The sequence below is a fragment of the Acomys minous genome (assembly GCF_964271855.1).
Source record: "Acomys minous genome assembly, chromosome: 8".
In the NCBI taxonomy this organism is placed as follows: Eukaryota; Metazoa; Chordata; class Mammalia; order Rodentia; family Muridae; genus Acomys; species Acomys minous.
Window position 1 is genome coordinate 44,322,904 of NC_140489.1, and position 24,149 is coordinate 44,347,052.

The 24,149-nt window shown below is 41.2% G+C and overlaps 1 protein-coding gene across 2 annotated transcripts in view; it reads right to left on the reverse strand.

The window, feature by feature from the left end:
* Positions 1 to 5,259: 5,259 nt before the first annotated feature.
* PPM1A (protein phosphatase, Mg2+/Mn2+ dependent 1A) overlaps positions 5,260 to 24,149 on the reverse strand; it is a 41,564-nt gene continuing 22,674 nt past the window's right edge. For both annotated transcript variants that reach the window (XM_084791178.1, XM_084791179.1), the window contains exons 2-6: positions 15,350 to 16,203; positions 13,305 to 13,422; positions 9,198 to 9,306; positions 6,936 to 6,993; positions 5,260 to 6,088 (exon numbers count right to left, since the gene is read on the reverse strand). In XM_084791178.1, the coding sequence (XP_084647304.1) occupies positions 6,059 to 6,088; positions 6,936 to 6,993; positions 9,198 to 9,306; positions 13,305 to 13,422; positions 15,350 to 16,203 (1,169 nt within the window). In that variant the 3' untranslated portion in view covers positions 5,260 to 6,058. The remainder of the gene's footprint in view (positions 6,089 to 6,935; positions 6,994 to 9,197; positions 9,307 to 13,304; positions 13,423 to 15,349; positions 16,204 to 24,149) is intronic.

The window sequence follows — 24,149 nt, forward strand, 5'->3', positions numbered from 1 at the left end:
GCAACATGCTTTTAACATGTATATGTCTCCCTACTCAAAACACTCTTATAAATGAAGTGACATAATTACAGCTGGGGACTGATCAGTGCTGAGCGTCATAGGTACACGGTATTTTCCTGTAGATATGCTACGAAGTTAGCTAATAGCTAGCCAGGTAAACAATGACTTGTTTCTATGTCCACAAACATAAACCAAGCTAGAACTGAACATGAAATCTTGGCAACACATTTCACAATTATTTCTCAATGTAATTATGGTGTCTTTTGTAGCAATCATTAATCTACATTTCTATGTAAGACCTTTAAAAAAAACATTTTTTATTAAGTACTTAACTCCTTAGGATCTGAAACTAAGTTAGTATTTAATAAGAATCTTAAAACCTGAGTGAGACTGACAGCTAATGGGGCTGATTTATTTCACCTACACTACGGAGAGTCAGAAATATGCCAGAAACATTCAATTTCCATGTTGAGTTTCAGGAGTGGCAAACCTTAGCATCAGCCTCCAAAACTAGCCTAACCACCGTGTCCACCTTTACAAACAAGTACCCACAACACAGGACCTCAGTAAAAACAAACAAACAAACACCCCAATTTTAATACCAGCCAGGTGCCACCTGCCTCCCTACTCTTTCCAAAGTAAGACAAACCATTTCCTCTGATAGATTTTTATGCTCCTAGAACATCTGGGGCTCAGCTGGAGAAGGATGGAGCCTTAGGTTTTAACAGAGGGTCTTGACCAGGCCACAGAGACATTCTTGGGGACTTGTAAACATCATGCACATTTTCCTGGGTGCAATCCCTCAGATTCACATCTGCAATGGCTGTGAGCCCCAGAAGTTTAAGAAGCCCCTCAAGAACTGGTGCTATTCAATGTATGGAATCAGGATCTAATGATGTCCTACAGCTACCCAGTCTCGTACACAATGAGCTTACTTTAGACAGGACCATACAGACACAAACATTACTGAGCCCTCTTTCACCAGCCAGGACTATATAAAACAACCTTCCTCAACGCAGTATAATGAGAAGACAGCCAGTGGGAACTGGGATTTGGAGCAATGAAGAGGAAAGAGGGTGAGTTTGTTTCTTAGCGCTTGTGTTGACCATCACAAAATCAGAGAAATAAACTGAGTTAGCTCTGTGATGCCCAGTTCTGGAACACTGACAGCCAGGTCCAAAGAAGACCAGGGTAAGGACTGTAAAGCAATCCTAGCAACCTCCCCTCCCCCACGACTCCATATCCCAAGTTTTCTTGCTCTCAGCCCAGTATAACAAAGTATGAATTGGCCTTGATGAGATAATACATGGCTTTTCTTGCTCAAGAGAATGGAATTAACCTCTTTCTATTAAGAAGTGGGGGGCACCAAGAACAGGAAATGGAAGCTGGGGGACAGTATTTCATGAAGAACAGAAAAGAAAAAGTCATTTGCTGTTATTTCACTTAAAGACCCTTCCTTCATGAACTCTGAATACCACTTGAGTTGTTTTGTTTTTGGGGGGTTTGTTGTTGTTTGGGTGCAGGTGTAGCCCTGGCTGTCCTGGAACTCAGCTTGTCTCTGCCTCCTAAGCACTGGGTTTAAAGGCTTGTGCTACCCGACCCAGCTACATCTGAGTTTTCTGACATTCCACCCTGCTGCTTAAATGGATAGGAAGAAAGCAGAAGGCTTTAGCTGAATATGGAGCAGATAAAAGGTAGAAAAACTGTGTTGAGCTGACCTTAAATTGAAACCGCTCCTCTGCCACCAGCAGGGCCCATGCCTGTCCCACTGCAGAACACTGGTCAGGGAGAACACTTAGCTGAGCTGCCGGCCAGCACAACAATATAGTATTATACATTTAGGAAACGGAAGTCTTCAATATTTCAAGCATACTCTGAAATACAATATAACTTAAAAGAACTGCAAACCGAAACACACGTTATTGTAGGATATAAAGTAAAATCCAGGCTTCTAAAGTGAAAGACTTTCAAACGCCTGAAAAAACTAACTAGAGGACTACTAAATTTTAAATGACCATCTCATTATCCTAACATGTAAGAATACATAACATCCTTGAAGGCCCCTCCAAGGAAAACCTCAATGAGAAACACTCACATGCTACAGTATTGTATCTACAACCCTTCAAATAGCAAATTCTATACTGTAAAATCAGCAAGTTTGAGCTAGAAGTATACTATGAAAGTAAAAATTAAAACAAAACCAATTCATCAGTCTTTCTGGGACCCACATGTTAAGTTCCCAGGGTGCTGTGTTCAGTAAGGATGGGCAGGTGTGGCTCCTCTAAAAGCCTAATGCACATTTAATTAAAGCACAGCAACTTCCTATGAACGTTGCTGCAGCTGCAATACGAGGACCACAGTGTTCTTCTAGTGAGGTGGACCCCACTGGGGAGCAAGCTCAGCTCCCCCTGCATGCACTTGTAACTTGCTGCTGTCTCTATGAGAAGTCAGGGCTATTTCTTACAGATGATCAAACCCCTGAGTAACACCAAGAGACCCCTCAGCAGTCCAATTTACTCTTAGGTGGAGCATAATTTTCTTTTTCTTTCTTTTTTCCTTTTTTAAAAGTTTTTTGAGGCAAAGTTTCTCTGTGTAGCCTTGGCTGTTCTAGATTCGCTTTGTAGACCAGGCTGGCCTCGAACTCACAGAGATCCGCCTGCCTCTGCCTCTCGAGTGCTGAGATTAAAGGCGTGCGCCACTACGCCCGACTAAGCCTAATTTTCTATTGAATGCAATTCAACTTTTGGGGAGAATAAGCAATTTCGGGAAATAAAATACCGACTCTTCTAGGTGGTGACCTGCTCTGCTGAAGCACATCCTGGGTGAGGAGGTGGGCAATACGCTTTCCTTTCTTTGTATGAATGAGCCACTTAGAATACGTCACTAGATTCTAGGTTCTGCCCCAGTGTGAACTCCTTGAGAACAAAGACCTACTTCATCGCTTTATAGTTACGAGGGACTTAACCTAGAACAGTGTTTGGTTCACATGTGACACTGCGTGGGAAAGCTGAGCTTACTGGTTAAACACGCCCAAACGTGTGGTCACTGTACGCAGAGCTAAAACTCGAGCTATACCTCACTCTTCTTTGACTTCTTAAAAACTTTTTTTCAAACGGGGTGTCACTTTGTAGTCCAGTTTAGTGTTAAATCCATGACCCTCTTGCTCCAGGCTCCCAAGAGCTGAGACCACAGGCACAGCCCCCACTCCTGGCTTTTCAACCCTGAGTTTCTAATACTATGTGACATAAAAAGTTAACAAGCAGCTAGACAGCTGTGCAGTTACCTGGGGTTGAATAAAGGCACAGTAACTAAAGATGTCTGAGACGTGTTCTGAAGAAAAGAAGGTCACCAGTTTGGCTTTTAGTTTATGCTGTGAGAGATGCTTTTGGATGTGGAAACGATATTCCGAGAGAAAGTGCCGTCCTGGAGCTCATGATGTAGACCAGGCTGGCCTCAAACTCAGAGAGCCACCTGCCTCTGCCTCCAAAGCGCTGGCATTAGAGGTGTGCGCCACCACCCCCGCTTATATTACTTTTATGACCACTTGTTCAAACAATAAGAGGCACAGGGCTTTCACGGTGAGTTAGCAGAAGCCTACTATGCAGAGCTGAACCCACGGATATGGAGAGGAGACTCTGCATGCTGTCACCACTACACAGAACTTTCATTCCCTCCACATTAAAAACAGAAGCAGAAACACAAAAACCACATGAGGCATCTGACTTGAGATGTTAATTAGCAGGAAAAAGGATGGGGATCAAGAATGAAGTGTGCCATGCAGGCACAAACGTCCCCCTAGAAGTGTTGTTGGCTTCCACCACAGCCATTTTCCCAGGAAGTAGGCATAATCTGCTTTTACAGCGCACACCCACTTCCTGGAGTTCTGTAATGCAAAACTGCACCTAGTATAGCGCTGACTCACGTGGAAAGATTTAGTCTTCTTAGCTCACAGCGGTTTTCACTCCAGCCTTCAGAATTAATAACTCCAATAGAAGACTATTCTAACTTCCTTTGTTGTTGTTGAGAGAATCTCAGATAACAAGCTTAACTAAGCCGCTGAAGGTGATTTATAGCTATCCATCATATAAGGTTCAGTTTTGAAAACTAAAGGTCTTTCAGGAGGACCAGGCCGCCTGGCAGGGTCTCAGCCTCAGCTGTCAGCCTAGCGGCTAGAAGCCCTGGTTCTCCTGAACGCACATTTACTTCAGTGCAAAGCCACAGCCTAGAACATCACCATCCTCCCAACTCTACCACAGATTTAGACATTCAGCATTTATTGTACGTTAACTTTGGAATTGGTTCTGTATTCTGGCTGTTATAAATTTCTAAATATAAGGAGTACTTCAGTTGGTCTTCATTCATGCTGGACTAAGAGATAAATTAAATACAATTAAGTTACATTTATTCACCTCACAAGTAAGAGGGACAGTGAAGAGCCCACTGGTCGAGTGGCTGCGTTAGTCTGACACTTCACAGTGCTTCCTGCTGCGCCCCTAGCTTTACACTGGTTTTGAGGCTGTATATACAAACATGTTTATTTCCAAGTTTGGGAAAAAACAAATAGAACAAAATGTATCATACTAACTTCTGTACACGAATTGTGACTTTGTATTTGACGTGTATTTTAACCATTTCCTAGCAGGGAATCTGACTAGCAATAGAGTCAGCCCCACGGTGATAAATACAGCAACTCAACCTAAAGAGACACAGATACAGAGGGTACAGCACATTAGTCTTTACAGTGTGACAGACGGTAAAACTTACTCTTACGTGCTTAATCAGAGGAGTGAAGCCTAAATTAAATTAGGTATTTTATATCTACAATTCCTTAAGCTTTGAATTTATTTTTAAAGGCCAACAGCTAAATATTATCAACATGCTATATTTCAAATCACAAATACATCTTAACCTCTTAGATTCTAAAGACGTGGGTCAATTAAAAGTTACAGGCAAACACACATTCAACACACACACATCTGTCATAGTGTTAAAGTTTGTCAAACTTTGACAATTATTGTAATTAACAGTAGGTAAATTCAAGCCGATGCACATCCTAATGAAAAGTAAGCATCCTGAAAGAAACCCATTTAAAAAACAGATTAGGAAACGACAAAGACTTCCATCTTTTGATCCATCTGCACCTGGGGTAACGCCATCATCCAATTTAAGGAGACTAACATCTTTCCCTAGGAGGAACCCCCCATTTACCCCACACTGAAAGGCGGGGTAAGAGGAATTACACATACATGATTAAATGTCTTGTTTGTTAAACCAAGCTTTATTGATAAAATGGAATTCGGAGTATCTTACTAGGAACAGCAGCAAGCCCAGCCAATCATGATAGGAAAAAAATGTGGCAGTTTCCTACTGTGTAGGAAGTTGCTGCTTACCAATTAGTAATTAAATGTAAGGACTCATAAAGAGGTGCAAAGAATCAAGGCATTTTAGCCCAAAATTGGTACTCTCCCGTATATATGGTATCAGCTGCAATACTTCGGCTACAAGGAGAGGACATCATAGACACGTAAGAAGGATCGGCTTTATCAACAAGCCAGTCCCTTGCCAGAACACAGAGACAGCTTTCCATACTCCCTGGATGTACAGCTTTGGAAGAGTTTGGACTTCCTCACAGTCACGTGCACATGAGCGTCTAGGTATGTGGCTGCTGCTCTCCCTACCCCACCCCAAGTCCAAACACAGCATGACTGTATCTGTTGTGTCACACAACAAGCTGACATCTCCTCTATCATTGATAGTGATTTGTAAAGCAGTTCATAATTAAATATGAGCACTTTGTACAAGGACAATTACACTTTACAAAAACCAAAATCATACAACAAAAATTGCTGGAGTCTGATTTACAACATGAATTACGATTTGAAATCACGTTTACATAAGTCTCAAATTTACAATAAAAAAAATCCATTCTGGGCTAGCTGTTCCACCGCTGAAGCTGGAGTCCCTCACCCACATCACGTCGTACCCTTCCTTAAAGTTGGTGATGGATCTAAGAGGTTCGGCGAAGTCGAGCTGTACCTCCCTGGCTGGACGAGCAGCTTTACCACATGTCATCAGTTGATGTAGAATCCTTTACACAGGAAAGCAAACAAAACAAGGCTTTAAATGACAGCTGCAAGATGCTAAAACGTACCACTTTCTGTATAATGCAGAAAGACAAGGTTTTATAACCCTAACTTCTAGAGCTTATTTGGTTTTTAAAGTATGTATGTACATATATGAAATGCTCATATTTAATCTGCTTTGTTTTTAAAAAAGTCATTTGGCCCAGCCACACACACAAAATTTTCCATAAACAAACAAACAAACCCTTTGGTTTGGAAAAATACTATGAGGATGAACGAATAAATCATTAAACCAACAAAATTACTAAAAAGCTTCATCCATCTTATTTTAAAAGTCTATTTTCATTAAATTTATTGCACTGTGGGAGGAAAAAGGTTTAGGTGAGCTTCACAACGCTACAGAGCCTGTGAGAGCTGCACACAGCAGCTCGGTCACTCTGCCATGCTAAGGCTTACAGACAGGGGCTGCTCTGTGCTCTGCTGAGTACAGAGTGCAGAGTACGTGCGTGTGGTAAAGCTATCTGTGTGCAAACAAATGCTTTATGGAGACAAGCATTCTGCTGCTCCTCCTTTACAAAACTCAGAATAATCCAAGATGCTGGGCAAAGAGATTCTTAACTAAAAAAATGGCGAAGACAGTCTTTTGAAGTTGATTTGATTGTAGAAGCTTAAAAAGACATTCCTTCTTCTGCGGGGGAGGGGCCGCTCATCACCATTATGCTCCATACGCAGAGGCCAGAGCAAGTAGAACTCGAAGGACTCACTCAGGGTCTGTACAAGAGAACAACCGCAGGGAGGGGCGTGCACACCGAGGAGGGGAGGGAAAGCAGAGGGAGCAGAAATGCTACTCACAGTGTCGTCATTTTTGTAAGGATTCAGTCTATTGTAAACGGCTTCAATTACATTCCGCCTAAACAGTAAGAAATGCAGAAAGTTAATCCTCCATAAAGTAAACCACTGCTTAATAACCCCCAGTCCAGTGTTCATTAAAACTTCAGAAACTAATCTTGCGCTTTGAGTACAGTTAATTTCATTGCTGCTGTCAACACCAGGCCTGTCCTTAAGACAGCTGGGTCCTAATGTTAAAGCAAAGGGACAGTTACCCTACAGTGGAATGGCCGGAACGCCCCACTGGTCTAGAGAACGCTGGACAAAAGACAGTTTATTTCACTTGTTTAATTTAACAAACCATTCCATTGACTAGTCCTTCTTTAAACACTTATTTACCTACTGTGTGCACATGTGTTTGGAGAACAGAGGACAGTTTGCAGAAGTCTGTTCTCTGTTTCTCCTATATGGGCTCTAGGGGCCAAAGGCAGGCCACCAGGCTTGGTGCAGGCACCTTCACACAATTAAAAACAAAACCAAAAACAAAGGAACCTCCCATCTTGCAAAAATCCAGCCTGGGGATTTAGCAGCTCAGCTAGCAGGAAAGGTGTCTACCTTCCAAGCACAGGCCTTCACTGGGATCCCAGCATGCACAGGGTGGTCTGTGGCCACACCTTTAGCACTAGAGAGCAGGCAGACAGCAACAGTGGAGCCCTGGAGCTTACAGCTCAGCCAGCTGGTTAGTGAGAGACCAATCTCAAAAATGAGGCGAGATGCGAAGACGTTGTCCACCTTATGGCCTCCAAGCACGTGGATCCAAGCACACACTAAAACATCTGTAGGACCCTACTTCTACCTGAGCTGACTTAAAAGGCTACAAGTGAGCAACAGCGATACCAATCTCAACACATACTAATCAAGAGCGGCACCAGTTGCAAAGTAGAAGCAACTTGGACAAGTCATAGTAAAATAATCCATCACAGGAACCATCTTTGCTTTGCTTCTCTGGTGTTTCAAGACAGGCTGTGGAGCCCTGGCTGTCCTGGACTCACCCTGTAGACCAGGCTGGCCTCAAACTCACAGCGATCCACTTGCCTCTGCCTTCTGAGTGCTAGGACTAAAGGCATGGGCCACCACGCCCGGCTGCTTTTCTTAATATTCCTTCAAAAAACTTCCACAAAAACTAAAATGTTGAATACTTCCATGACAAGTGTAGGAATTAGTTTTTTAATACTATTTTATTTTAAAATATGGCCATGTGTGGTGGTACAGGCCACAATCTCAGCATATTCAGCTGAGGCAAAACTACTTGAGTCAGGAGCCAGGCCAGGCTGCCCACGAAGATCATATCTCAAATCTCAAAAGATACCCTACTTCCCTAGCAAACAGGAGACTTCAGGGTTATTCAGTAACACACACACACACACACACACACACACACACACACACACACACACACGCGCGCGCACACACGCGCGCGCGCGCGCGCGCACACACACACACACACACACACACCCCTACTCACACTACAATGTAATGGTGCATTTAAAGCTATAGCTCCCACACTTCTAGAACTGAATGGAAGTGATTTTATACACAGTCATATGGACAGTTTAAAAAAAAATACAGGTTTCAACAGGGGCTTTTTACAATTCCAGGTGAAAATGATCACAAAAACTATAACTACATGTACAAACTACAAAAATTAATGAAACGGTCACAATATCCCTTTGTGCCAAGCACTGAATTAAAAACAAAAAACCAAAACCCTGTGAATTCCGTAATGTGTATTGTTAACTACTGATGAAGCTTAATATCTAGCCCAAACTAGTACGGTTCCATGAAGCATAGGAAAGGAAAGTGCCTGCTCTTTCTGACACCAAACACTGGGAAACACAGACATGTAGACACACTGCCCATATTGAAGATACTCTTTACAGCGTTAAGATATACAAACGCTCACCATGGGGGGGGGGGTTAGGGGGGAGAGAAAAAGAAAAAAAGATACCCCACCACCACTACGATAGCCACTCATACTTTGTAGTGTCATATAATTTTATTTAAAATATTCTTTCACCGTATTACCTCACTTATTCTTTGAGGAAATCAATGTTACCCAAGCTTCCACTAAGGATGACCCTCAGTACAATTACTGTGGCATTCAAGTGCTGATCTCAAACAAGCGTGCTTCCTAACCATTCCTAACCATGAAGACAGGACACAGACATCAGGAGTAGATACACAGTTATCCACAGGCAAAGGCCAAGAGCATGCAAACATACTCACTTGCTCGCCAGCTCCCCCCCGGGTGGGAGGCTGGGGATGTTCTCACTGGCTAAGGTGCGCATCACGTGGACTAAGTCAGGGACGCCTTCCCCCTGCTTCTTTATGATTTCTGGGAATCAGAAGTACTTTTTGTAAGTGTTATCAAAACTCAATTTTTAAAACACTGAAACAAAGGCATCTCAGGTTATCACAGACAGTATTTACTTTTACTATGCCTGAGATTTTCTAAACTAGTATAAAATTAAATCACTGATCCTCAAAACTGTAAGACCAAGGGATGCAGAAAAAGACACAAAACATTATTAACCTTAGTGAATAAAAACAAGATAAAAAATATGAAAAGAGAAAAACCTCTTTGTGTTAATCAGATGTGTTATACAAGCCATGACCTGTGTACAAATGAAGATCTCCTTTCTTAAGATGCTGACTAGCTACTGTGGAGGAGATCAACTCTGTCCTTACACCGGATACAGGTTTTTCTGTACTTTACCCTGTAAATACATTGCAAATATATAAATAAGTAAAAACTCAAGACTTTTTAAAAAATCCGTTAAGTTTAGAGTAATTTACAGAAGATATACTAGTCTCTATCATTTTAACCTATATTTTTATAGTTGTAACATGATTTAAGTAGCACGCACAAATTGATTATATAGTTAAACATCACTTTTCAGACCCATTTTCCTCTAAGATATCTTTAAATGATATATAGATACAAAATACCATTCCCTTCATTTGTTACTTAAGCAAGGTTTTTAATGAAAAAGGTCTAAATTTCATGACCAAAAATTAAGAACAGAAAGATTAAAAAACTACACAGCTGCATTTAAAACGATTAGTTTAAAAACATCCAGTTACTAGGTGGGCAAAGAGAGGGAGCTGCCAGATACAGTGTTATCCTTATCACAAGTCAAGCTGTGAACACAGCGCCTCACCCGACTCCGGGCTAAGTGGAAGGCGTCATCTGGAGACTCAGCACATTTACTCAGTGCATATTTCAGCCAAAGGCACTTGCGACTCTTTTGTTTCTCAACATTTACATTAAGAAATGGTGTTTTCTTTCCCACCCGGGCAAGAAATTATCATTCTAGTTCTCCACCTTAAACACCTCTGAAAACACCAACGCCCATAAAAACTCTCCTTCTCTGACCAAGCCTCCGCAGATTACTTCATGATTGAAGGCACAAGTTAAATAGACATTGCTACCCATAAAATTTCTTTAAATGGCTCAAAATTGTCCTTCAAAAATAAAGGCCAAATTTTACCATCTATTATTTTATGCAGTCTTTTCATTTAAAAAATATTAACAAAATAAAGCAGTCTTAAATCTGAACAAAAAAGCAAGGATCTCAGATTTGGTTTGCCAAGTTCCTTTATTGTGTAATCTTTAACATTTGGCATAGTGATTTTCTACATGGTTCTAGTGCTGAACGTCTACTATACAAAAATAAAGGGATTTGATGCTTACCTAAGCTACACAAGTTCACAGTCTCAGAGTGTAACACACAACACAGTGCCTACTAAGCCAATACAATCATTTGGTTAGAGCTCTAGATACAAGAGAAATGAACACTGATGATAAATTCAACCAATGATGGTTTCAGTTCTAAATAAAACCCCACTACATTTGATGTAGCTTACATCTTCATTAAAATATAAGTTAGGATATTTTAATTGCGAAGAATACAGGAAAATAAATTCTTTTATGAATAGTAAGAGCTTTAGAAACAATTAGAATTTCTTATTTGATGTGGGACAATCATTTAAATTGAACAATTACACTATCCCTCTTCCTTTGGCTCCTAGAAAAGTACTGAATACAAAAAAAATTATTTTAATTGCTCTGAGACTACATGTTTTAATAGACTGTAAAAGACTTGGTGCTTTTATAAAAATGTCAAGAATTCTGTTTCATAAACCCCCACACAAACATAATCTGCTCCTCCCCATCTTCCTTAATGAAACTTAAAGAATTTTCAGTTTCCTCAGCATTAGCAACTTTTCAGGGAGTCAGGCCAGTAGCAGAGATGGGTAGGTCACACACAGTGAGTGTAACCTTAAATTGTGTATGCACCACAGTGCAACAGCAGTCTGGTTACATAAATAAACACTCTTCACCACCTCCCTCTTCAGTAAAGGTGGACACAACTGGAGAAAAGGGAGCTTTGTCCTTTCTAATGTTGGAGACACAGAAGCCAAAAATGTTGAAAGCAAATAAAATGAAGCTTAGTAGGTCACAACAATTTAGTCAAGGTATGTATTTAAAGAAAGAAAGGGGTATTTGGTGTCTGTTTTAGAGGCTGTGTATCTTCACTTAAGACATATATCATTTACAGTGCAAAGTTACATTCTTTCTATGCCTTTAAATAGCAGCAGCTTTAACTAATATTATTTTCTCTCTAGTTGCATCTCATGAGATCTAAAAATACCATACTTAAGTTATGACATATTACCTCCAATTGTATGGTATTACACATGAACATAGCAAAAATATTGACTATCAATGTAAACTCTGCCCAGGTGGCAACTCTCACTTGATAGTATAATATAAAACTTATTATAATAAAATTATATGGGATGAATGCTTGATACTTCCACCAAAACTTACTTTAAGATAAAGCACACTGAAGAGAAAAATAGCAACTCATTTCTAAAACTGGATCCCATTTCATAGTAAAAATACTAAGGTACTTGTTATTTTTTTATACCAATAAAATTTATGGAGGTAAAAGTGCCAGAACATCAACAGAAACTTACCCCATACATATTTTTTGGTTTCATAGTTTTCTAATAAGCAATTTAGACCAATTGCTCTGTAACACTCTAAGCATTTTTTTAACTTTACTGTTTTATCTACAAATAACATACTGAAATAACTGGAAATGTGAAAAATTACAAGACCCTTGAAAATAGTGGGGTGAAATGCATTGACTAGTACACTCAATGAATGAAATTCTAAACAGTACCAACACAGACATCACCATCAAGGGAGTGAGGGTGTTAAGAACAAAACCTTCTCAGGACTCTGGATGCACTGACAACCAAAACCAAGAATGATTCTAATAGACAGATTACAGGTGATATCAAGCAATAAAAAAGGGAGAAAATAAAATTAAAATGCACACTAATTTTAATACTGAAGACAGAATGGGATACAGTGGTGTGGTAGGTCAATGCTTGCAAGCTAACTATGGTATCAGAGAGCCAAATGCACTTACACTGAAGTGTTTCTGCTTCTAGGGCTGCATCATCTACATGTCCTCACAGTGAACCTAGTGTCTGGGAGACAATGCTTACACTTATACTTAGTGGGCAGCTTCACCAAGGACCATGTCAGGGCGGGGGTGTGGCTCAGAAGGAAACACTTGCCTTCTATGCAAGAGAGCTTAGCTTTGGTCCCCAGATCACAAGCAACCAACCAACCAACCAACCAACCAACAAACCAATAAGCCCCACTAGCAAAAGCAAATATTTAAAAGCATCACATTTTTTAAAGGTACAAATACTTTGCATTTATTCTAAAATAATCTGCAGAAATGTCAGACCCACATGCCTAGAATTCCAGACTACTTTCCTGATTTCACGGTAATTCCTGCCAGGTCTGTGCTATAAGGTGAAGCAGCTCGTGGCTTAGGAGTGAAGCCATAAAGTGGATGAAAACTAAGTTTTAAAACCTGTGGGATTTGACAGTTGTTATTAACTATTTGACCTTCAAGTTCTCAAAAACAAAACCACCCACGAACCAACCTACCGAACACAGGTAAATAAAAATATTCCAGAGACTTTAAGTTAATGCACACATCTTTTCACAGGAAGATAGCATACTCACACACAAGACTACCCAGTTCCCTAGCATAAAATTATTCCTGCCAGTGAGTTCAGCAAGAATTTTAGGGCACATTTCAGTCACTGAGAACAGAAGTGTCCCAACCCTAATGCGCAAGGCCTGGGGCACACATGTGAGCAGTTACTACAGAACGCCCTTTCTTTACACACTAAGCACTACATGTTAAAGGGCATGTAATGAACTCTATAGTGTTAGACTTTGACTATGTTGGATGTTTGGTTTTTTAAATCAAGCTACTTATTTTTTGTTAAATGATCCACCTTCTACTCTGCATTCCAGGAACTCATCCAGCTCGGCCTCCTTCTTCACCGCTTCTGCTGAGACTTTAGGTGCATTTGGGAAACAGATCAAAATCACACTCATGTTGTCTCGACTTCCCTGGGAAGAAAAAGGTCAAGAATATTTGGTTTTCCTTCTATTTTTTAAAACCTTGAGAATCTTTACAACTTGCCAATTCTAACTACATTGTTTCTAGTAAAAATGTAATTTTTAAGGAGAAAAAAGTAGAAAGGTATGTGAGGAGACAGTTGCCTCCACATAATATATTAAATACTATAAGCAGCATTCCTAAGAAAGGATAATTACAGGTTGTTGAGAATCATTGGTAAAGAATATAAAACAGAACCACTCCTATATACTCCCTGGTGGCCGTCTCGCTTGAAGCCACCTACCTCGTCAGCATCCTACAGCCACACCCGCCATGTAACACGGCAGAGACTCTCAGTGCTATCTTTACTGTCATTTCACAAGTTCACACTTCAGTCACAACACACTGTGTGGGGTTAATGCATCTGTTTTTGAAGTAGAAATATGCACTCAAAAGGAAAACTAAATGACGTTTATACTTTTATAATCTATAGTGTATATAACTTATATAATAAAAATATTGACTTAACTTAGGAAGCACATTCAAATTATTCAAAGTGAATTGATATCCTCCTTACACTTTCCTTACTTTTAGTATCTAATTCAGCTATATGGAAAAATTGATCTTATACATGTTAAACAATAAAAGATAGACTAGTATAAGGAACACTATAAATGTAGCAAACGCTAAGGTGCTGGATCATTTTGAGACAGCACAGAAAAAGGTATAATCTGGATACTTTATTAAAATCCAAATCTAACAATTCACCAAGCTTCTATTTAACATCACTTAATTCTCCATTACTATACAGTGAACCTAGCAGAAGGCTGCGGAGCTCCTGCATACTAAGGAGGACTAAGGCTGCATGCATCTTGTGGTTTTGCTCTCTAAAAACTGACAGCATCCCACCAGACAGTCTGTGGCCCTTTAAAAACACACAGGCTGGAAGTTACACAAGCTCCACTTCTAATCAAAGTAAGACTTCACACCGAACTGCATGTGTGGATGTACAAACATCTTAAAGTAAGTCAACGAGCATCACTGACAAAACAGAACAGTGTGGCACAAACAACATGACGCTAAGTCAAGGACCCAGATTTTCTAGTCTGGTTGGCTGCAACTTAAGTTATGTAATATTGTAGAAGTTCTGAGTTCTCCAGGAAAGCTAGGAGCATGTACTGACTACGTATTATCTATCAGTCTAGAGTACACATGTGCGCGCGCGCGCACACACACACGTAAACCCTTAATAATCCTATAAGTTAGATATTATCTATATGTTTATAGCTGAGAGAGGTTGAACAACTTGTTTAAGACTGAAGAGTACAAAAGTAACAGAGGTAAGACTTGACCCCAGGTCTGTTTGACTCTTAAGTCCGCAGAACCTTCTCTGGCTCAACCAGCTTATCTATGTACACGCTCCCATTTGATCCTCCCAACAGCCCTACTAGACAGACTAATCTCTGTTCTTTTTTAATTTAACAATTACATAAAAGCTCACCTCAAGTCACGGGTCTCGTACCAAGTCACCGTGACTCCACATCAAGACTACTGTACTGCACCACAGCCAATGCTTACTGAACTCTTTTGTACTGATGCTCAACACTCACTGGCCTGACATTCCAAAGCATTTCTAGAACTTACAGACACCAAGCCCACGGCTTTCCCACCCTCTTTCTCATGCACGTGGATGCAGTCCTTTTATCTCTGATATCCTGAGTGCTCTGGCTAAAGGCCATGCATGTAGACACAACTCCTGCACACACAGATGGTGGTAACTGGCTAATTTCTAAAGTGTCTCTTTATTTTCAGTTAGTAAAAAATATCCTGTAATTGTGTCAAAAACTTATTTTTATATCTACATGCTCTAAGATGATTAAAGGGGAATAGTAATTAATGGCATAAAGCTGACTGAAGAAAAATAAAAAGTCTAGCTACCTTGTACAAACAGGTGTCGACTACTTCATTGCAAACTTTCTCAAGGTCATCAGTGACCTCAAGTCTGGATCTCACGAAGTCACAGAGCTCTTCGTTTCCCATGACATCCCAGATACCATCACATGCAAGAATAATGAACTGATCATCGTCTTCAGATCTCTCGATATCATGGACTTCAGGCTCTGGGGAGACAAGCTGCTCTGTGGGGCCTTTTCCATGGACACATTTGTAATCAAAATCCCCAAGGGCCCTTGACACAGCCAGGGAGCCGTTGACACGCTGGATCATCACAGAGCCCCCTGCATTCTGAATTCGTTCTTTTTCCAGCGGATTACTTGGCTTGTGGTCTTGTGTGAAGAAGTGAACTTTCCTGTTCCTACAAAGTAAACCTCTCGAGTCTCCACAGTTAATGAAATAAGTATGTTGGGGAGAAATTAAGACACCCACAGCTGTTGACCCACTTCTATCTGCACCGTGTTTCTTCTCTGACATAACTCTCATGTGTTCATCAATCTCCAAAAAGCCTGTTCTGATTCCATTCTTTACATTTTCCACAGAAGGTGCTCCTGCAGAACCTTTAAAATCCTGGTTATTGGTGATGTGATCTAACAAATGCTCACAGCAGTATTTGGCAACCTGAGAACCAGCATGCCCATCATACACAGCAAAGAACGACCATGTCTCAAGTCCACTCGGCAAGCCGATGACAGCCGTGTGTGCGTCCTCCATCTCCACTCGCCAGCCCTGCATGCTGCTGAGGCCGTACCGCAGCCCGTTCCCCTGGCCCTGGGCCGTGTGCTTCTCCATCTTTGGCTTGTCCAAAAATGCTCCCATTATGACTTGATCCTCTAGGTCTGTAAAGGAAGAGAAAGAAGAAAGTCAGTAACTCTATGGGACAAAGCATACACCTAACAGTCTTTATGAAGAATCTGCAAGATATAAGGAAGCTGTAGAAACTCATAGGCTACAGCCATAAACATAGCGTTACTGACTTGGAATGCAGACATTAACAAGAAAGGGAAAGGCTGATCAAGTACAGCTTCACTAAACAAGAAGCAGAGGAAAGGAGAGCTTATGCATCTCTGCGATACAAAGGGGACCCAGCAATGACCATTAACTTACACGAACCATACAAGATTTCAGGATGCGCTCAACATACGCAACCTTGCAATTACTTTGTGTATTGATCAAGAAAAATACAAATTAATTCATAGGCTACACAAGTATCTACTACTTCAAGTATCTTGGCTAAGGACTCAAGAATTTTCGGAGTTTGAGTCTAAGCTATGTAGTGTCGGTTCTACAATTAGAAACTTTTGTAAAAGCAAAAAGTAACTACTCTCACTGGTCCAAATTTTCAGTGTTTTTCTTTAAATCCTTGGACATTCTTATACATACATTCTCCTTATCTGGAATCCACTGCCTTACTTCTTTCCTACCAGAGGAAAAAACTACACCTATATCTATCCTTTAAACTCTAGTTCAAATCCTACCTCCTTCATCAGGCTTTTCAGTCTTTGACAAAACCAGTCAGTTATTAAAGGAGTCAGCTTCAATTTTCAAGTTGTAATACATTTTCACGACAAATTCTATTACACAGAATATAACTAAATTAACCTGATAACGAAGCTAATGGTAATAACATGTATCACTATTATGCTTTTAGACCAGTAGGTATAAATCAAAGAGATTCAAAGGGTCTCGTTCGGCTCCTCTAATCCTTTGCCAGTCCTCCGTCAGATCCCTGGTCTGGAATGGACCCACAAGAGGCAGACACAGTGGGTCAAGTTTAGGCCAACCCTTGCTCAAGCAACATTTTAGTAATGCAGAGGCTTCAGCCCAAGTAGCCAAAGGAGTCACAGATACCTAAAGCAGAATACAATACTGAGGAGAAAAGGGTAGAGATGGACACAGTCAGGGTGAAGGGTAGAGATGGACACAGTCAGGGTGAAAGACAGTATTCAGGCCAGTAAATTCTGAAACTAGGGATTAAGGACAGCAGTAAATGACAAACTCAGAGAGAAAAGTTATGGAAAATTACTTAAGAAAGAAGGAATGTTGTTTTGCAACAATTACTCGTCCTCCTTTTCCTTGTGCTGACCAACTAATGCACTGGGTGAGAAGGCTGAGCTAACTCCTCCTATGACTTCTACTTGTATGCAGAAGCATACACACATATACCATAAAACCACAAAAGATCACATTTAAAAATTCCCATGTTATTATATCAAAGTTGCAAGTCACTGGGGGAGAAATCACATGGAAGCCAGGTGTGGTGGCTCATGCCTATAATCCCAGCAGAGGCAGGTGGATCTCTGTGTGAAGATTTCCAGGACAGCCACCACCAAGCCCCCAGCCCCTGCAAAATATATGTAAGCAAGTAGACAAGATATTAGTGTTATTACAGGCTTAAGCAACACGTCACTGGGTAGTGGTGCATGCCTTTAATCCCGGCACTCAGGAGGCAGAGGCAAGCAGATTTCTGTGCGTTTGAGGCCAGCCTGGTCTACAAAGTTGGTTTCAGGACAGCAAGGGCTACACAGAGAAACCCTGTCTCAAAAAACATCTCACATTTACTGGGTGCATGTGGGGGAGGGATACCAGCCAGGCACCATTTGAAGTTTTATGGATGTATTAACGTCTTTAAATCTTTATGCCAATGTTGGCATATTATAGCTCAACCTTACTAACAAAAAAGTGTGCCACTGAGTTACCTGTTAGAGGACTACAGGAAGTGCCTCGGGCTGGCTGGCCAGCTGGGTTATGTGTGAGTTGTGAGTAACAAGACACTGATGCCTATCTAGACCAGCATCCCTCAATTCCCCATCTGTACAGTGGACATTAACACTGACCTTCTCAATGATACCCCAAGCAGTCACTGAGAGCCTGGAACAGTGAAGGCACTGAGCAAAAGGACACTATTCAATCACTCCTATTCTCCTACAGACAGAGCACATCTAGGTTTTGACTGCCTAACAGACAGTTGCTCTACCGTTCAGAAACAAGCCTAGCACTTACTTACCAGGAATGCATATATATGAAACTGCCAGATAAATTAATTCCTCAAAACTAAAGTAGGCAACTCAGAAATCTTACCTACCTAAAGTCTGAATAACAACAGAAACCCAGCGAAGTAGCCAAGGATAAGCCATGTAAGAAATGGGAAGCTGGTTGTCTATGTCGAAAAGTCTTTCCTTAACAGAAAACCGTTTACACAGACCACTTGCACAAGTAGATGACTGAATAGCATTTCACTTATTCTAATTATTAAATGAACGTGTGTGTGTGTGTGTGTGTGTGTGTGTGTGTGTGTGTTTGTGTACTGTAGTAAGCTGCAGAAAGATTCATTAGGCCTTGAAAGTTTAACTCTGTTTCTGAGGCTTGTATCTACTTGAGTGCATGCTGGATCTCATCTCAAGTATTAGCAGCTGATCTGAATTTCAGAACAAAGTACTACGGTAAATAGCTTGAGTCCTTTAAAAAGGACACCAGCCTCTAGAGGTCCAGCACTGCCTGTTGTTTCCTGCCAGGACCCAAGCCCAGAACCTGCGTATGGCACAGTCTATATACATCCCTCACCCTCAGCAGCTTGTGCCTTTTGCTAAGCAAAGCTAATATAATAATCTACTAGTCATGAGGTTTAAAACACTAAGAATCGAACTGAATAGCAGTTTTAACAAGCTATGTGTCTTTTACTAACCTGTAACAGCAAACAACTTGACACCCATGATACTGTATTATTCCTACGTCAAGACCTACTTGCTCCGAGAAGCAATATTTAGTGCGGATATATATGGTGGAGGTTGGTAAGATCCAAGGATATACTCAAAATAATAACAAAAGAGCACGGCTTAGCTGGCATTCCAAAAGGAAGGATGTTGGGAACTGGAAGACCTTTGATGAGCATTAAAATAGATTCAGTTATGAATACTGGAATAGATCTGCCTAAGAGACAGGAACCTAAAGGTGGAAAGAAAACCCACAGAGAGAAGTATATATAGTAAGAGACAAAAAGCTTCTGAGGGAAAGAGTGGTGGTGGGAAAGGCACTAGCTAAGGGCTTAGGAAGCAACGCTCAACATGGCAACACTTGAGTTACATGGGGGGGGGGGGGGTGGTTGTGCAAAATAGAAATGTACTAGTGCCACCAAATTTGTGTTTTTCATAGTTTACCAGTGCTTATGTATGGATAAACTTTGTCCTCAAAGGGTCAGCTAACACCTGAAGCATACACGCAATAGTTTTAGGCAGCACACAAACAGCTGCAGTTGCTGAAGCACCACAACTGCTTGCAGTCACATCTCTGAAAAGGATTCTTTATACCACACAAAGCACCTTTAGTTTCCCAAGCCATGATTAATTGAGGCAGTTACCTCAAGGTTATCCATAGAAACGAGAAAGAAGTGCATAAAAAAACTACAACAAATTGAGGAAAGGGCTAACAAGAAGGGGAAAACAAACAGTAACACATTTATATTTACAAATTAATTTTTATATAAATACAGAAGCAATCTTTCAAAAACCTATTTTACAAACAGGAAGACACAGGAAAATAGAGGTAAGGCTGAAGAGGATCCAGATTTCTAGATTTGCAATCCAGCTCTACATATGTCATCACAGAGACATGAAAATAACAGAGTCCTCTTAATTTATTTATTTTTGTTTCTTTGTTTGGTTTTTCAAGACAGAGCTTCTCTGTGTAGCCTTGGCTGTCCTGACTAGCTTTGTAGACAAGGCTGGGCTCGAACTTGCAGTCATCCACCTGCCTCTGCCTCCTGAGTGCTGGGATTAAAGGCGTGTGCCACCACACCTGGCACAGAGTCCTCTTTAAAGACAGCATGTAGTGTTCAAGGTTTTCAGAGAACAACAAGAAAACAATGACAACAACAAAAAAGCAAGATCCAACTTCCCTCAGAGTTAACAATGTTCCCTATACTCCGAGGGAGAAATCTACAACTGTGATGAAAGGACACATACATACACACACACACACACACACACACACACACCCCATGTTATACATAAAAGGCTGTGTTTGCCATTAAAGTAAAAAAGAAATAGACTGTATTACTACCAATCAGAAAGCATCCTTCGAGATGACAATGAATGAGGCTGTCAATTTTTTAAAAGATTTATTTATTTTTTATATGCATCTGTGTTTTGCCTCCATGTATATCTGTGTGAGCATGCCAGATACCCTGGAACTGGAGTTACAGAGAGTTGTGAGCTGCCATGTGGGTGCTGGGAATTGAACCTGGGTCTTTTGGAAGAGCAGCCAGTGTTCTTAACCAATGAGTCATCTCTTCAGGCCCCGAGGCTGTCAATTTTTAAAAAGGCATTCTGAAAATAGTTTTCTGGGAAGGAAAAACAGAGAGCTGCAATGGAGACAGATACGGGGCTGGTGGTCAGCAAATGTTTAAATTCCCTTCAGAACTCATCCTGCCGCATGTCTTTGTATTCTACCAGAAACAGTTTCCTGTCCGTGACAAAGCCTTCTGTGAGAGCTGAAGTCCAGGCTTTTCTGGGCTCCCGCACCATTGTCTTCCTTGGCTCCTTCACATCACTATCTTTCAATTGGAATATGAGTGACTTTTTCTCTTTTGAGGCCGGGTTTCCACACAGTAGCCCTAGCTAGCCTGGAACTTGCTTTGTAAATAAGGCTAGCCTCAAACAGTTTCAGAAGCTCTGGGGTTAAAAGTGTGTTACACCAGGCCTTGGAGTGTGACGTAACTACTACCCAAGTTTCCTACCAAAATCTTCATGTAAACTTGTAGCTATCCGCCTGCCTCTCTTTTCAGTTAGCCTTTCTGAACAGTGTTGGTACTCTGAAGTGGCACATGGCTAGGTTTCTCCAAGACACTTGAAGCTAATCAATTTTGAGTTGTGTTTCTTTTGGGGAGAGGAGAGAGACTTTATTCATGCTTTTACTTTGTGTACGGGTGTTCTGCCTGATGTATGTCTGTGCCACCCAAGCCTGCCTGGTCCTCACGGAAGCTAGAAGAGGGCATGCATCAGATCTCCTGGAACTAGAGGTCCCAGCCAGTTGTGCGCTAGTATGTGGGTGCTGGAAACTGAACCCAGGTCTTAATCTCCCCAGCTCACAGCACTTTTCAACACTATGATCCTCTGGAAACATCCTTCCCCAGACTTCGCTACACACTCCTGATTTGCATGCTACTCCTGGTTCTCCATCCCTGTCTCTGTGGCTTCCCCTCACCTCCCTGGTCATTAAGCACTGGTCTTCTTCAGGCTTCTTCCTAGACCGTCTTCCATATGCTGCCTCCCTAAGCTCTCCAGCAAGTCTTCATGGATTACGCTTCTTAAACATATGAAAGCTTGCCTAGTTTTTTTTTTTAATTAAAATTTAAACTCCAAGCTACCATTATTAACAGTGCATAATATAAACTTTTTTATTTTGTCCTTTTGCACATACAGCTGGCACTACTACTCCAAGATGAATTCTTTTTAAGAATTAAAATGTTAGATTTGTTTTTGTTTTGTTTTGCCTGCATGTTTGTTTCTGCACCATGTGAGAATTGCCATGTAGGTGCTGGACTCAAACCTGGGTCCTCTAGAAGAGCAGTTGAACCAGTTTTCCAACTCCTGAACTCTTTATACATCCAGAAAAACAAAACCATTAATTTATTAAAAAAAAAAAAAAACTAAGAAAATTGCCCTATCATTTAAAGACACTAGGTAACAGTCCATACCTTTAGGAGTTACTATATCAAGAGCAAAACACTATAAAACATCAGAACATTAGCCAGGCATGGTGGGTGAAGCACTCAGAGGTTAAGGCACGTGGACTCCTGTGAGTTTGAGGCCATTCTCGTCTACACAGCAAGCCCCCAGAGAGCAAGGACTACACAGAGAGATCTTTCTCAAACAACAAAAACAAACAGCAACAATGGGAGAGAGTGAACCCGACACTATTAATGAAACTCTGCTATGGCTGCAGACAGGAGCCTAGCGTAGCTGTCTTCTAAGAGGCTTCATCCAGCAGCTGATGGAAACAGATGCACAGACCACAGCCAAACCACAGGCAGAGCTCAGGGAGTCTTGTGGAAGAGTGGGAGAAGAACTGAGGGAGCTGAGGGGTCAAGGACACCACAAGCCCGACAGAGTCAACTAACTTGTGCCCATGGGGGCTCACAGAGACTGAACCACCAATCAAAGGGCATGCATGGGCTGGACCTAGAGCCCTACACAAATGCAGCAGATGTGCAGCTTGGTTACCAGGTGAGTTCCTAACAATTGGAGTAGGGCCTGTCTGACTCTGTTGCCTTCCTCTGGATCCCTTTCCCCTGGCTGGACTGCCTTGTCTGGTCTCAGTAGAAGATGCATTTAATCCTGTTGAGTCTTGGGGGTGCCTGGGTGGATTGATACTCCTTGCGGGAGAGAGGTGTGAGGGTAGAACAGGAGAGGAGGGAGGTAACTTAAATCAGGCTGTAAAGTGATTAAATAAATGAATAATTAAAAACAAAAACAAAACAACAACAAAAATCAGAAGAATAGAAATACACTTTCATATTACGATTAAGATGATCCCAGCACTCGGGAGGCAGAGGCAGGCAAATCTCTGTGAGTTCAAGGCCAGCCTGGTCTACAAAGTGAGTCCAGGGCAGTCAAGGCTACACAGAAAAACCTTGTCTCAAAAAAAGAAAGAAAGAAGAGAAGAGAAAAAGAAGAAAGGTTATGTCTAGGGCTGGCAAGATGGCTCACTCAGTAAAGGAACTGTCTAAACCGTAGGAGCTGACTGGCAGAAGAGCTGAACCCTGCAAGTTGTTCTCAGAGCTCAACGTGCACGCCGTATGTGACCTACGCCTTACATATATAAATGTAGCACGCAAAAAAAAAAAAAAAAAAAGGTAAAATTGTATGTCTAATATGTGATTACACAGTTCCTTTTACCTTAATTTTTATTTGCTTGCCAATTAGCTTGTTCTAGGAAATGTGTAAAGAGTTAAGGTAAAAAAGCGAAGTAAGGTTTGAAGAGTATGAACAGCACAAAACAGTAAGCAGTATACAAATCTTGTCAATAAACTCCCAGTTAAAAGATGTTATTCTGGGGGTTAGGGATTTAGCTCAGTGGTAGAGCACTTGCTTAGCAAGTGCAAGGCCCTAGGTTTGGTCCTCAGCTCTAGGGGGAAAAAAAAGAAAAAAAGATGTTATTCTGCCAGGGCATGGTGGTGCACACCTTTAATCCCAGCACATAGGAGGAAGAAGCAGCAGATCTCTGTGAGTTCGAGGCCATCCTGGTCTACACAATGAGTCCAAGACAGCCTGGTCTGCAGAGTGAGTGAGTTCTGGGACAATCAGGGCTAGAAAGAAACCTTGTCTCAAAAAACCAAACCAACCAACCAACCAACAAAAAAGGTGATACTTTACTACAGAAAGATTTAAAATAAAAAGTAGTTAAAAATCAAGAGCTCCAACAGTAGCGACAATCTGACAGTCCTAAATTGGGGGCCCCTCTCCCCAAGCACACACAGCCCCTGGGTTCTCTGCTGCTCCTAGTAACAAGGCTGAGCTCACTTCACCCACTTTCCCCCAACAGTATTTGTGTATTGTCATTTCCTAAGGAGAACAATATTAGCAGCATACAATCTGAGGCTTTAGTCTAATTTTGAGTCCACATGGCTGTCTCACTTCAAAGCCGCAACACAAAATGATTACCTGTTGTGAGTTGAGTAACGGCTTCTGAAATTACCGGGCCTTGACCCTATGCTACCTAATCTGGAGGTCAGGAAAAGATGGTCTTTATGATTATGATATCGTTATGCTATGACTAAGTTGGGAAT